Genomic DNA, 14,899 nt, shown 5'->3' with positions numbered 1-14,899 from the left:
TGTGCCACACCTAGTGCATACCTTGTTGCAGAGTAGATATTGTCGTGTCTTCCTTCAGAGGTCTTGCATGCTGTGGTGAGAGCCTATAGCTCAGCTTCTTGTGCAGACATTGTTGAGGTGAGATACTTGGTCCACTGTAGTGACAGCAAATCTGGAACAGATCTGTTATGGTGAGTTTCATCTCCACCAACAGGAACAGGTCTTCTGAACCACAAGATGTAATGAGGAAGAAGGCTGAAAATAATAGAGTCAGTGTCATCTCATTTCCCCCCCCCCTGGGAAGTGGTAGAAGAGTGGCCAGGTAATAGAGTGTCATCTCTGCATGGTGACAGTGTCCAGCACAGGATTAGTCTATTACAGGGAGAAGTGGGATATTGCAGAGAGAGTCTCAGGGAACCAAGGCACCATTTGACACCAGAGCCTTAACCTGTTAGGGAATAGCATGAGCTTGGACAGGCTTCGGGGCGGAGGATAGAGAGGGGGTAGTATGGCTTAAGGGACAGGCTGGCCCCTGGGAGCAACTTCACAGGAACTTGGAGTGGGGAAAACATTGAGGTGTGCAAAATCTTCAGGGCCTGTCTAATTCAGGTAAGGGTATTGGGGCAACTAGCTAGGACCCTTGCCTCCTGGTCAGGTTTCACTATGTGGAGCAGAAGAAATAATAAGCAGAGGGCTGTTTTGTCAGCAGCAGAGATTGGTTCAGACATATGAATTTGGCCATCAGGCAGAAAGGTGTTAGAGGCCTGCAAATGGGGGAAGGACATCTGCACCTAGCAGATTGATTGGACAGGTAGAGGTAACTACAAAGCAAGACTTAGTAAACAGGCTACTCCAAGGAGAGCCAGCTACATGTATGCAGGAGAGAACAATATTAGACAGGAATGAGGAGTCAGGCAGGCCTTGCATGCTACAAATAGATTCCATGTGGCCTGCGATACAAGGCCACATATAGCCGATGGGTATGGGCCTTATTATGTACTGAAATCTAAGTCAGAGGAAAATTTGGGACACCCTGAAGTGATACTTTCCACAGATGCTAACTCATCGTGGAGGACATTGGTAATACAGGTAGCCTAATCAGCCAATTTATCTTAGGCTTAAACAAGTCACTCCATGAAGTGGAATGGGTCATTAGGATTCGGGCAATTCTACAGTAAAAGGGCATAGTAAGAGTGGAAGTAATGTTAAGTTAGGAGTAGGCGTGGCTGTGGATAGTAGTAAATCTGCCTCATCCATTCTCATATACTATTCCATTGTCTTCTGTATATCCAAAACACATGTATGTCCAGTATACAATATACAGTAATCCATTTTGGTCATGATATTAAAATCTCATTCTCATGAATTAAATCAAAGATTTTAATTCAACCCCAGAAGTAACAAGGTTTTCCTTCCGTAAAAAGGAATGGAGTTTACTGTATAATTGCATACACCAAAATAACATACATAAAAACAATGGAAAAAAAACCAAAAAAACAGTACAGACTAACAACGTAGTCAAACAAACAAACACACATAGATCACTATTCTTGTGCTGGTTTTTAACTCTGGAATCAAATATCTGCAAGATCTTAAATAATGTTGGTTATTGCACCAAACACAAATAACTGTAATAGTTAAGTAGTTATAGTCCTAAAGGAAAAAAAAAGGAGGGGGTCGAATCTGCACTCCTCTCTCTGCCTCTTCACAAGTTAGTGTAACCCCTTCATTTCTTGATATCTAAGAATAAAACCAACTTCCATCAAAGTACTTTTTTTTTATTTTTATTTATTTTTTATTTATTTTTTTCTCTAGCAATTACAATTCATTACTTAACTGAGCTTCAGGGAAATTAGAATCAGTCCCTGTGATTACATAAAGTTCTTAACTAGAATATTTGTCCAGCACACACAGTCCTCACTGAGGCTCACAAGCATATCACCCATTCAACTATATGAGTGCTGTACAGAAACATAAAGAATACAAAAGAACAGGAAATAACTCTACATTCATTGCAAACAAAAACACAAGGAGTTACATTACATAAATAAGTAAGGACACAAACATAAATCAAGGATACATCAAGCTACACATACACTTGCAATCATATCACTAACAAAGGAATTCCAACTGGACAAACCTCACTCAGAGGAAGGAGCGAGTCAAAGGAAAGAGGGAGGGGTGGAAGGGGGGGGACAAGTTAGTTGCAAGCACAAAGTTTTTAACCATGTGAGTGCCTAAGCACAGCTCTCCTTAAGACAAAAGATAGAATAGGAGAACTACAAGACACATATAGAATATATAACAAGTAACATATACCCAAAAAAAAAACCAAACAAAAAAACAGTATACATGCAAAAGCACAATATATATGCCAAAGCACACAAATTCTTTAAAATAAATGCCAGCTGAAAATAGACTCCTTAAAATAAACTCAGTACATACACACATAGAAACTCACACTCAAGCACACATACAACAACTTAACTCTTTGTTTGTTGTTTTTATTATTTCAACAAACTAAAACCAATTACGCCAGTTTGGTATTTCCCAAAACCGAACTTAAAATAAAAACAATAGAGAATCGCCAGGATTTAATATTAAAATATTAATATAATCCGGCCAAAAATGCCAGGGTAGTCTTATGAACCCCCCGATCTCAAAATAAAAACAACGCCAGGATTTACAATTAATATAATCCGTCCACAAACGCCAGGTTTCAACACCCCGACCTCAAATAATCAAAAGAAAGTAAAACAGATTCTCAAACAGACACTTTCACATAAAAAACTCACACTCAGGATTTAGGCTGTAGATAGACAATTATGACAGATTGTTCTATATAAAAGGGGACATTATTGGGCATATTAAATACCTGTCTGAAGATGTTATCCACAGGAAGCAGAAGTGAAGGCATGGAGAACAAACGGAGTCCAAAGAAAGGAAAATATAGGTAAGTAATTTACCATATGGAGAGCTGATCAGACTCAGTTCCCAATCTCTGGGAATCCTTTGTTCTCCTGTCTTTGGAAGTTATACGGCTTCAAATGGAGAACAATAACCCTTTCAGTCCCTGTTCGGGCGCCAAATGTTTTGGATCAAAGAAAACTTTGATTATTTGTCTATCTACACCTTCCAAATTGATTAATGCATGCACATGTCTTCTGGAAGTAAAATCACACCGGACACATTGCAGGTTTTGAAAGAACTCCAGAGAGGCCTTTATTGCAGGGGGTGCAATTCCCTTTTAAAGCAGAAAAACGTCATGTACAGAATCACAATTAGCATACAGTATCATTTATCCATTGGTTAACAGTCTAAGGGGTCTTTGTCTAAACCCACCCTACTGGGCGTGACCCCAGCATCATCACATGACATTTCTTTGTATCCTAGCTCCATTTTACTACATGTGGCATGTTTCTATAGAACTTTTAGTTGCACAAAGGAAGTGGGGGAGAAGTTAATAAAAGAAGCTGTTACACGAGGCTTGCTCAGATGGGAAGGGGGGGTGAGGTAGCAGCTTAGGAGACAGCTGCTGCCCCGGCTAAAGAGGAATTTGCAGAGGAAACAGTTACTGAGTACACAGAGGGGGGAAGGGAAGCTTTTACTCTAGAAACCAGTTTTTTTACACAGTGAACACAGAATAAATAGACATTAATAAATAGCCATTTTGGTTTAATTCTTCTGTCCATAACACTACCATTTCCTATTCTCCAGCTCACTGCGCAGCATGCTACCATTTCCTATTCTCCAGCTTACTGTGCAGCATGCTACCATTTCCTATTCCCTAGCTCACTGCGCAGTATGCTACCATTTCCTATTCTCCAGCTTACTGTGCAGCATGCTACCATTTCCTATTCCCTAGCTCACTGCGCACCATGCTACCATTTCCTATTCTCCAGCTCACTACACCAGCATGCTACCATTTACTATTCTCAAGCTTACTGTGCAGCATGCTACCATTTCCTATTCCCTAGCTCACTGCGCACCATGCTACCATTTCCTATTCTCCAGCTCACTGCGCAGCATGCTACCATTTCCTATTCTCCAGCTTACTGTGCAGCATGCTACCATTTCCTATTCCCTAGCTCACTGCGCACCATGCTACCATTTCCTATTCTCCAGTTCACTGCGCAGCATGCTACCATTTCCTATTCCCTAGCTCACTGCGCAGTATGCTACCATTTCCTATTCTCCAGCTCACTGCGCAGCATGCTACCATTTCCTATTCTCCAGCTTACTGTGCAGCATGCTACCATTTCCTATTCCCTAGCTCACTGCGCACCATGCTACCATTTCCTATTCTCCAGCTCACTACACCAGCATGCTACCATTTACTATTCTCAAGCTTACTGTGCAGCATGCTACCATTTCCTATTCCCTAGCTCACTGCGCACCATGCTACCATTTCCTATTCTCCAGCTCACTGCGCAGCATGCTACCATTTCCTATTCTCCAGCTTACTGTGCAGCATGCTACCATTTCCTATTCCCTAGCTCACTGCGCACCATGCTACCATTTCCCATTCTCCAGCTCACTATACAGCATGCTACTATTTCCCATTATCCAGCTCACTATACAGCATGCTACCATTTCCTATTCTCCAGTTCACTGCGCACCATGCTACCATTTCCCATTCTCCAGCTCACTATACAGCATGCTACTATTTCCCATTATCCAGCTCACTATACAGCATGCTGCCATTTCCCATTCTCCAGCTCACTATACAGCATGCTACTATTTCCCATTCTCCAGCTCACTATACAGCATGCTACTATTCCCCATTCTCCAGCTCAATAATATAGAAATGTGTTGAATCAACTATCAAAGATAAGTTGCATGTAAAACAGGACCTAAAACAATATTCTTATATGAGCCTAAATTAATCAGAAATTATTTCCCGATACATGAGTAATATAGAAGAAATCCTTAAAGGATCACTATAGGCGCCCAAACCACTTCATCTCATGATGAGTTCTGGGTGTCATGTGCACCCTTACCCCTTCTACAGGAATGACAATATTTTCTTTTATAGGATTAACTTGCATCTATTAACTGTCATATGATAGCCCCTAGAGGCTCTTCTGTAAAATAGCAGTGTAAAAAAAAATGTTCTGTTAATCAGATGGTCTCAATGTTCTGTTAATCAGATGTAGCACAATGTTTTGCTGCGCATGTGCACTAGCCTCCCAATGCCTTCCCATGGAAAGCAGTAAATTGGCTGAAATCATCAATCTTGTTGATCTCAGGCAAAGAGGCAAAGCTTGAGTAAGGAGACCCTTGCTAGTCGGAATAAAAGACTCACCATTTTAACCCTCTCAGCGCTGGCCCTTGTCATTTAAACAGTGACTAGGACTCTATAGCTTTAGAAATATATATTTGTACTCCTAACACTATAGTGGTCCTTTAGGGATTACTTAGAGCAAAAATTTTGTTTTATTATTTACGTAAAATACATGATATTTGTTCAGATTTCTTTTATTTGTAAATATTATTGCCCTCTATTATATATGGTGGAAGAAAGCCCATAAACTGCACCAAGATTCTCTACTCTGGTTCCCTGCCAATACTCCAATGGTACAATAGCTTAAGTCAGCACTGCCTTATATGATTATCTTATCTAATATATGTTGTCTTTGCCTCCTAGATCCGCATTGCTACAGAAGGAATAAATGGAACAGTGGGAGGAAGCAAGCTATCTACCAAGCTTTACATCAACACTATGCTGTCTCTTCCTTTATTTAAGAATATCATGTCCTTGGAAGATTTCAAGGTAAGTTGGAGGTTTTTAATAGTGCTAGCCTGTGCTGATTTTCAAATGTGCAAGATAAATGTTTTTCTAGTAGAGTCACCTTTTCCTGACGTAGGCTGTAAATATTTGTTACAAATATGGATTATTAAAGCAAATTCATACAAAGTATTAAAGGAACACTATAGGGTCAGGAAAACAAACTTATATTCCTGACACTAATTGTTCCCCTTAAATATAGTAAAAACCTACTTTTATTCCAGCGCAGCACTGGTCTACTTACATAGTTACATAGTTAGATAGCTGAAAAGAGACTTGCGTCCATCAAGTTCAGCCTTCCTCACACCTGTTTTTTGCTGTTGATCCAAAAGGAAAAAAAAAAAAAACCCCAGTTTGAAGCACAATTTTGCAACAAGCTAGGACAAAAAAATCTACTGGTGCTGGCACCGCACTGATTTGCCTCCTTGGCTGAGCTCATCAGAATTGACAATCTCAGCCAATCCAATGCTTTCCCATAGGAGTTAGCGTGGGGGATGGAGCCAAACGCCGCCCTGGCCAATCAGCATCTCCTCATAGAAAAGCACTGAATCCGTGCATCTCCATAAAGAATGTTCAGCGTCTCCATGCAGAGCGTGGAGCTTCTGAACGTCAGGACTGCACTTTGTGCAGCACTAACCAAGGAAGCACCTCTAGTGGCCGTCTAAGGAGTGGTGTTCCTAGGCTGTAATGTAAACACTGACTTTTTTAGAGAAAAGTCAGTGTTTACAGCAAAAAGCCTGCAGGGACTGACTGTACTCACATTACGCTGTAGTGTCCCTTTTAAGTTATGTCAAACACTATTAATGCCTCAGGGGTCAATGGCTTGTTTGTGTTGGAATGCATGACATTGCAAGACACTGGAGTTAAATCACCTTATTTAATGCAATACAATGATAAATGAAAAAAAGTTGTTTCCTTCAAAGTCAAGAATAAAAAAAATTTGCAAGCTCAAGGATGGGTGATAATTTATAAAAAAAATAGCTGAAGGAACCTGCAAAGATTTTTTTAACAAATATATACTTCTACAACTTTCCACAGACAAGTGATGGTGGAGCACAGTGTTTTCCAGACCTTCGAGTTGGTATTTTCCAAGAGATTGTGCCAATGGGAATTGATCCACTTCAAGTTTCCTATAAAGATACAGGTATTTCACTAGTCTCAGCAAGCTAAAGTACTCATTCTACGTAGAGCTGTCGAAACATTATTTGTAACTCTTTGCTTTTAGCTGTTCACCTCTCTCCAGAAGAATTTCATAAAAAAGTGGGAAAGTATTTATTTGAAGCTCAAGAAGAAAAGAACAACACTATTTTACTAGACTGCCGTAACTTTTACGAAAGCAAAATAGTAAGTGGAATTCCTAGAAAACCAAGTAAAATAGCTTGTGTAATTTTTCTGTTGAGTACTGTGCGTTACTGTGTCTATCTGTCTATCTATCTATCTAAAGTAGCATGCTCAGAATAAGAAGTAAACAGTAAAAAACAAATTACCGTAGCTGGAAGCAATACTTTTAAAATTGTCACTTAAATATATCACTACATAGAAATGGGTTAGCTACTGGTTGTTCTCCCTTTTGTGGCTAGATGTCCATATGCCTTTTGTCTTTCACATGTTTAAATCTTGCAGTCCCCCTTTCACCTTTTTCTTGTCTCAATTTCTGTTGCATAGCCTTTTTTCCTCTAAGTGAAATCTCCTTGCCTCCTATGTCTTGTGTTTTTTTTTTTTTTTTTTTATTAACTTTTATTATTTTTAATTGATTTCTTTACTTTTTCAGTCTATTATGTTGCCTACTTTTTTTTTTTTTTCCATTTTACCTGATGTAAATAATTGTCCCTGTCCATTCCTCCTCTGGTCTGCCTACTGTGTGACATATGACGCCCATTCTATTTTTAATGTGGTTGTTAATTCCCTTGTTTAAATAAACATACGTGTGGGTGCACTTATGCATGTCTGCTTTACAAGTTTTCTATCATGTTGGTTTTTCCTGGAACCATCTTGCTTCAGGCTTATTTACCAAATTGTGTATTGCAGGAAAATCAAAGTGAATTACAATTTTAGTCCAAAATAGATCAAATTAGCATGTAGCTGTCATGAAATATTTTCCAATTCAGTGTTTTTTGGCCTAAAATTTAAATTTAACTTTCTGATATTTTACATATTGGTGAATAACCATGTCACTTTTTGTAAGTAAATGGTGTAAAATGTAGTGGAATGATTGGTCACAAGAGAGGAGTTGGATCTTAGGTTACTATTTAATTTTGCAATAACATTAATCTGTTTGTTTATTGAGTGTTGCTGTATCAAGTGGATCATAGGTGTCAAGTGTGTCCCTTTAAGTTACTCCATGGGTGCACAAACGTGAGGTGTTGATCCATTGAAACGTTTGCTAAAGGTCCACATAGATTGAAAAATAACTGTTTGTTCCCAAGGTGTAACTAAAAGGAACACTATTGTAACTCATACCACTTCATCTCAAAGGGGTCCTTTTAACCCGTTTTCTTTAGAAACTGCAAAGTTTGCATAAGTACATCATGCATCACTTGATAATTATTAGTATTTTAAACAGTAAGCAAATATACAATCCAAAATAAAGCAAGAAAAAACTTTGAAAAATAAGTAATAATCATTTATAAACTTGGTGAGATTGCATTGCTGGACACACCTTTTGGCTAGGGGAGCCGAAAAGATTTAATGTTTAAAGTTTGAATACGTGTGCATGGTTTGTTCAGATTTGTATTCCTAACTCTACAGTGTTCTGTTACATAAACACTCATTTGAGTTAGATATTTTAAAATTGATCACAGCCTTTACAGTCCCATGAATGTGGTTGTTTTGCCTTTAGTAAAGTTATCTTCAGCACATTTGCTCATTCAATGTTCTCTTTTAGGGAAAATTCGAAAATTGCCTCGCCCCAGACATCAGGAAATTCAGCTACTTCCCAAACTATGTTGATCAAAACCTTGAGTTATTTAAAGATAAAACAGTACTGATGTATTGTACGGGTGGAATCCGCTGTGAACGTGGCTCTGCTTACCTCAAGTCAAAGGTAACATCACTGAATAATATAAGATGCAGCCCACTACTGCTTTATATTGATCAATTTAAATGTCTGTTTATGGGGAGTTTATTTTTTTTTTCTTTAACTGATATAGCAGTAATATTATGATATTTTTAGAGGGACACTTTAGTCACCAGAAAAACTACAGCTTATTGAATTTGTTCTGGTGAGTAGAATCATTACCTTCAGGCTTTTTACTGTAAACACTCTTTTTTTTAAAAAAAAAATGCAGTGTTTACATTACAGCCTAGTGATAACTTCACTGGCCACTCCTTAGATGGCTGTTAGAGATCCTTCCTGGGTCATGACTGCCTAAAACGCATCCAGACATTCAGTATCTCCTCCTTCTGCATGCAGACACTGAACTTTCCTCATAGAGATTCATTGATTCAATTCATCTTTATGAGGAGATGCTGATTGTCCAGGGCTGTGTTTGAATCATGCTGGCTCTGCCCCAGATCTGCCTCCTTGTCAGTCTCAGCCAATCCTATGGGGAAGCATTGTGATTGGATTGGAGGCTACCACTTCTGATAATGTCAGCAGCTTGTTTTTTCTGAGGCAAACAGCATGCAGATCTACAGCTTCAGGCTTGAATTTGCTATGAGGGGCCCAGGGGGCTAGATGGTGGTTTTAACACTATAGGCTCAGGAATACATGTTTGTGTTCCTGACCCTATAGTGATCCTTTCAATATTGTTGTAAACATTTGTCAAAGAGTGCATGCAGTATGAATAGCAGAAATGCTATTTCTTGTGCAAAATGTATACTCTGTTTTCACAGTGAAAATTTTTAAATGTATTGTGTTACAGATGGACACAGACAGTGGCGTACATACCAGGGTCGCAGGGGTCGCGGCTGCGACTGGGCCTGGCCCACCAGGGGGCCCGGCCGCCCCTGCGACCCGGTATGTAGCCACTTGGCCAGCCTCTTCTCCTGGGGGGCCCTAGAGCCGGCCACCTCCGGGCCCCCCGAGGCTGGCCCTGCTGTCACCCCACGGCCGGTCCTGCGGGCGTGCGAGGGAGCACTCTACCCTAAGTGCTTCCTTTTCAGCTCCCTCACGCACCGCACTGATACCGGAGCCGGAAGATGATGTCATCTTCCGGCGCCGGTATCAGTACGCGGCGCGCGAGGGAGCTGAAGAGGAAGCACTCAGGGGAGAGTGCTCCCTCGCGTGCCCGCCAGCCTGACTGCCCGCCGGGTGACCGCCCCCCCCAGGAGCCCAGCAGCACCACTGGACCCCAGGGAATCCCCTCAGCACTCCAAAAGGTAAGGAGGCTGGGGGGATTAAATAAAAAAAACAAAAACGTGTGTGTGTGTGCGTGTGTGTTAGTGTGCGTGTGTGTTAGTGTGCGTGTGTGTTAGTGTGCGTGTGTGTTAGTGTGCGTGTGTGTTAGTGTGTGTGTGTGTTAGTGTGTGTGTGTGAGTGAGTGTTGGTGTTAGTGAGTGTTAGTGTGAGTGTGAGTGTGTGTGTGTGTTAGAGTGTTTGTGACTGCTAGTGAGTGTGTTTGTGTGTGTTAGTGTGCGTGTTAGTGTGAGTGTGAGTGTTAGTGTGTGTGTCTGTTAGTGTCAGTGAGTGAGTGTGTCTGTTGAGTGTGTGTCTGCTAGTGAGTGTCAGTGAGTGTGTTACTGTGTGTGTCTGTTACTGAGTGTGTTTGTGTGTGTGTTAGTGAGTCTGTTTGATGTCTGTTAGTGAGTGTGTGTTTGTCAGTGAGAGTGTATGTTTTGTAAGTGAGTGTGTATGTATGTCTGTCGCTGAGTGTATCTCTGTCAGTAAATGTGTGTGTCTGTTAGCTAGTGTGTATGCATCTGTTTGTGAGTGTGTGTGTGTGTGTGTCTTCAGCACGTACCTTTCTCCAGCGCCGGACTCCCTTGGCGCAGGGGATCCCTCCGCCTCTCAGCTCCGAATGCGCATGCGCGGCAAGAGCCGCGCACGCATTCAAACCGCCCATAGGAAAGCATTACTCAATGCTTTTCTATGGACGTTCAGTGTCTTAGAATCGCGGAAGCGCCTCTAGCGGCTGTCAGTGAGACAGCCACTAGAGGCTGGATTAACCCTCAGTGAAACATAGCAGTTTCTCTGAAACTGCTATGTTTTCAGCTGCAGGGTTAAAACTAAAGGGACCTGACACCCAGACCACTTCATTGAGCTGATGTGATCTGGGTGTCTGTAGTGGTCCTTTAAGTGTGTGTGCATCTGCATGCACTGGCGTACATACCGCGGTCGCAGGGTTCGCAGCCCTGCAACCCCTGCGACCAGGTGCCCGCCGCAATGTGTTGCGGCCCCGGCCCACCAGAGTAAGCGCGGGGGGTTGGGGGGGGCCCACGGATCAATTTTCGCACCAGGGCCCCATTGGTCATGTGTACGCCACTGGACACAGACAGTAAGTAATGAAAAGCTATTTAACAATTGCTACTTCTAATAAGACAATACCACAAAATTGAAATATAAATTGACAACAGAAAAGAAAACAAGGCTTAATTTGCATGAGGGTGGGAGACTATTTCTGTATGAGATCCTCCTCATTGTTTCAGAGACCCCCTGCTGAAGGAATTTGTCTTCTCAGATAATTGAAACATTGTGTTTAGGAATCTTAATTTGGTGTGATTGTCTTGTCTTTCTGTCTGTGATAGAAATCATTCAATTGCTTTAAGTTACTGCCCTTGATTGTGCATGTCTAAACCTTAAAGGGACATTCCAAACACATGGACAACACTTACCTTGCTTAATATAAATACTGGGAGTTGGACAATTTTTTGGGCCTATATGCTCCTTGGGCCTGAAAGAGAAGAACTCTTATGTTCATGCCTTATCTAAGCATATCAGGCTTCTGTTTTCTTTGTTTTTCGGCCCATGGTGAGTATTGTAGCAAAGTCAACGTTTTCGGGGCTCTGCAACAGCACAATATCATTTGTATACCGGGGATATGCACAGAGTCCATCGATCGAGCATCAATCCAGCTCAGCCGCAAGCTCAGCCCCCCTATCACTGACTAATTAAAACTTAGCCAGCTACTTCAGGTTACTGAAAGCAACACAACAACTGTACTGATTTGAAGTGGTAATGGTTATTGGAGTCACTTTATGCAGCATTTTAATTTGGAACGCTGCACATGCAGACATAAAGCACTTTGCTGCCATAGGCATAATTCTACCTCAGGCAGTGTCATTAGCCAGGCCAGAATAAAGGTGAATTGAAGACTTTGCAGCTATTTTGTTTTTTTCAGTGTTTTTAAGGCATTATCTCCGGTATGCATTAAACAAATGTGCTTCAGCCTTAAAGGAACCACCCTAAACAGCATAACAATTGCAGTGTGCCCACTAGACCGCAGAAAATGGTTTGACTACTTGCATTGGAGGGCACTTCTTGCACCATAATCACTACAGCCTGCTGTAGTAGTTATGGTGCTTGAAACGTTGCATTAAAAATGGACTTGGTCCAAAAATTTAAAATACAAATCAGGCTGGAGTTGAACTTCATGAGATATATAATGTAAAACTGCCACACGTCTTAAGTGATAACATGCCTATAAAGTTTCTCTGTTTGTAAATCTCCAAGTTTAGCATGTTCTGAGTGAGCAGCCACCATAGCAGAAAGAAGCTGAAACATTTCTGCCAGTCATGGCACTCACATTATTTTCTGTGGCAGTGCTGAGCATATCCAGTTTAAACCCATATTAACCAAATATTGGATTCATTTGTTTGATTCTTTAGAAAGTGTAGGGGCAATTCCATTCTGGAGTGACACATTATTATTATTTTTTTTTTTCTAAAACAACACATTTTGACTTTTTCCTGACACAGTTCCTTTCCTTTGTGCCGAGACTACATTTTCCACATATATAAAAATGGTTTGGCAATAAAAATATTGTAGCCTTAAGTTGAATATTCCCATTTTTTTTTTTTTTTTTTTTTTTTTTTTTTTGTGGACAGGCGTCATGCAAAGAAGTCTACCAGCTCAAAGGGGGGATCCATAAATATCTGGAACAGTTTCCAGACGGATTTTTCCGTGGGAAACTTTTTGTGTTTGATGGACGTTATACCATTTCTTCCAACAGCGACATCATATCAAGTAAGTAGATTGGATAACCATGGTATAATTGTAATTTGATTAAAAAAATAAATAAAAACTTTATACAGAAAACTTTGAGATGATTTAAAAAAAAAAAAAAGTGTTCAAGTGTTTTGTGCAATTTACAAATTTCAGACCTCGCTCCCTATTAACTTCTGAAGTAAGTATACCACAGTCCTAACAATCACAACACAGCATTATATCATTACCTCCTAAGGCCTTCAAATGAAGCCTTCAAATGAAGGGCCTATTCCAAAACAAGTTCACATAGGTATTGTTATAGTTGTGCCTGCCATGATAGATACAATTGTAATTTCGTTAGCATCACAGTGTCCATTAAAGAAATTAGCCATCTGAGTAAGGCTTGCACCATAAAAATCCATGTAATTTTTCGATCAAATTAGCAGATTTCACAGTAACCCTCATACACACATATACTGAAGGAACTAATACGTGAATGACCAACTTGTAATGAAAATGAGTAGTTACATAGAATGTGAAGGCAGATAAGAACCATTCGGCCCATCTAGTCTCGCAATTTTATAAATACTTTCATTAGTCCCTAGCCTTATCTTAAGTCTAGGATAGCTATCCCACACATTCTTAAACTCCCTCACTGTGTAAAAGCATGCTTATTGGCTGTGATTATCAGTAAATGTGCATTGTCCTGCATCAGCTTTACTATACAGAGTCAATGGACAATGATCCCTAATAATAATAATAACAAAGTACTTAACCAGCAAAGCTACATTCAGATTACTCTGGTTTCCAATTACGTCCTGGGGATGTTACTTTTTGCCCAACATCCAAACCTGCCAAGGGTTGAACAAATTCTACTGATGATGCATTAGCCCACTGAGCTAATTCACCAGCCTTATAGTTTTGTGTATTTTAGTAATTTATTCAGTACCAGAAACACAAACAAACCAAGTGGCTATTTTTGTATAACATTTGCAGTTTGTGTTTTAGTTCTTTATTCAACCAATTAGTGGCATGTTTTAGAAACATTTTGGTGGTGAAAGGATTAAAGTCATTTACATTGATGCAAAACTTGCAAATTGCAACTATCTTTCTGATTTTTAGAAACTTTTTAGTCTGGAATAATGCTATTGAAACACTATCGTGATTTAACTACACATTTTAACAAAAGGTGTGGCCATCAACTGTCCCTGTTCCAAAGAGGTTTGTTGGCAGTATATACCTTCCTCTTTTCATGGAGTAAAGGAGCATTTAAATCTGTGTGTGTTAAGACAGGATTTTTTGAGTCTTGAATGACTTTACAGCAGAACTCTAGTCCTTACTGTATTGAGCTCCTAGCTGAAATAGTACATTTTTTATATCTGTTTGGATGAAGCAAGCTGCATTCTTGGAAACGCCATTTGAAGTTTTACATAGAGAATTAGTATAGTAATTTATTATACTATGTTTGTATTTCTGTATTTGTATAATATGCCTTTATTAACCTTATTAAACTTTTTCAGATTGTCGTTATTGCGGAGCTGCATGGGACAAATACAAGCTATGCTCCACAACACGCTGCTGCCAGTTAGTTTTAACATGCATGCTATGTCAGGACAGAGGCCTCACCGCATGTTGTCCCACATGCCAAGAGAAGGGAATTGAGACTCATTTTAGGGATCACCAGCAACACTTCAGAGAGGAATGTGAATGCACAGAAAAGAGACCCAAGATACCAACAGAGATAGTTTAACCAGAACTATTATTTTTCACATTTGTTTACACCAGGATTGGCGATTGTAACTTGCCATAACACTTGTACAACCTGATCTGTCATAGCAAAACAGCAGTTTTTGTCTGTCTACAAAAAAATCCACAAGCATCTCTTTTCATTGGATTAAGATGAGAGTATACAATTTCAATGAATCAGTATCTGTGCCACCAAGTGGTCTTCTGTACGGATATAATATATAGAAATGTAAATGTTATTGTAAAGTGCACTTGTCATGCATAGCATAATGAGAGATTTTATTACTTAAATTGTGACTTTG

The 14,899-nt window shown here is 40.1% G+C and overlaps 1 protein-coding gene across 1 annotated transcript in view; it reads left to right on the top strand.

The window, feature by feature from the left end:
• Positions 1–14,676, top strand: part of TSTD2 (thiosulfate sulfurtransferase like domain containing 2) — a 28,637-nt gene extending 13,961 nt beyond the window's left edge. The window contains exons 4-9 of the mRNA XM_063457255.1: positions 5,627–5,752; positions 6,806–6,911; positions 6,993–7,111; positions 8,652–8,810; positions 12,752–12,890; positions 14,372–14,676. Coding sequence (XP_063313325.1) covers positions 5,627–5,752; positions 6,806–6,911; positions 6,993–7,111; positions 8,652–8,810; positions 12,752–12,890; positions 14,372–14,601 — 879 coding nt within the window. The 3' untranslated portion in view covers positions 14,602–14,676. The remainder of the gene's footprint in view (positions 1–5,626; positions 5,753–6,805; positions 6,912–6,992; positions 7,112–8,651; positions 8,811–12,751; positions 12,891–14,371) is intronic.
• The last annotated feature ends 223 nt before the right edge of the window (positions 14,677–14,899 follow it).

The sequence above is a fragment of the Pelobates fuscus genome, chromosome 5, assembly GCF_036172605.1.
Source record: "Pelobates fuscus isolate aPelFus1 chromosome 5, aPelFus1.pri, whole genome shotgun sequence".
Lineage (NCBI taxonomy): Eukaryota > Metazoa > Chordata > Amphibia > Anura > Pelobatidae > Pelobates > Pelobates fuscus.
The sequence above is the reverse complement of the archived record's forward strand: the minus strand, read 5'-3'. Positions and strand labels throughout refer to the sequence as shown.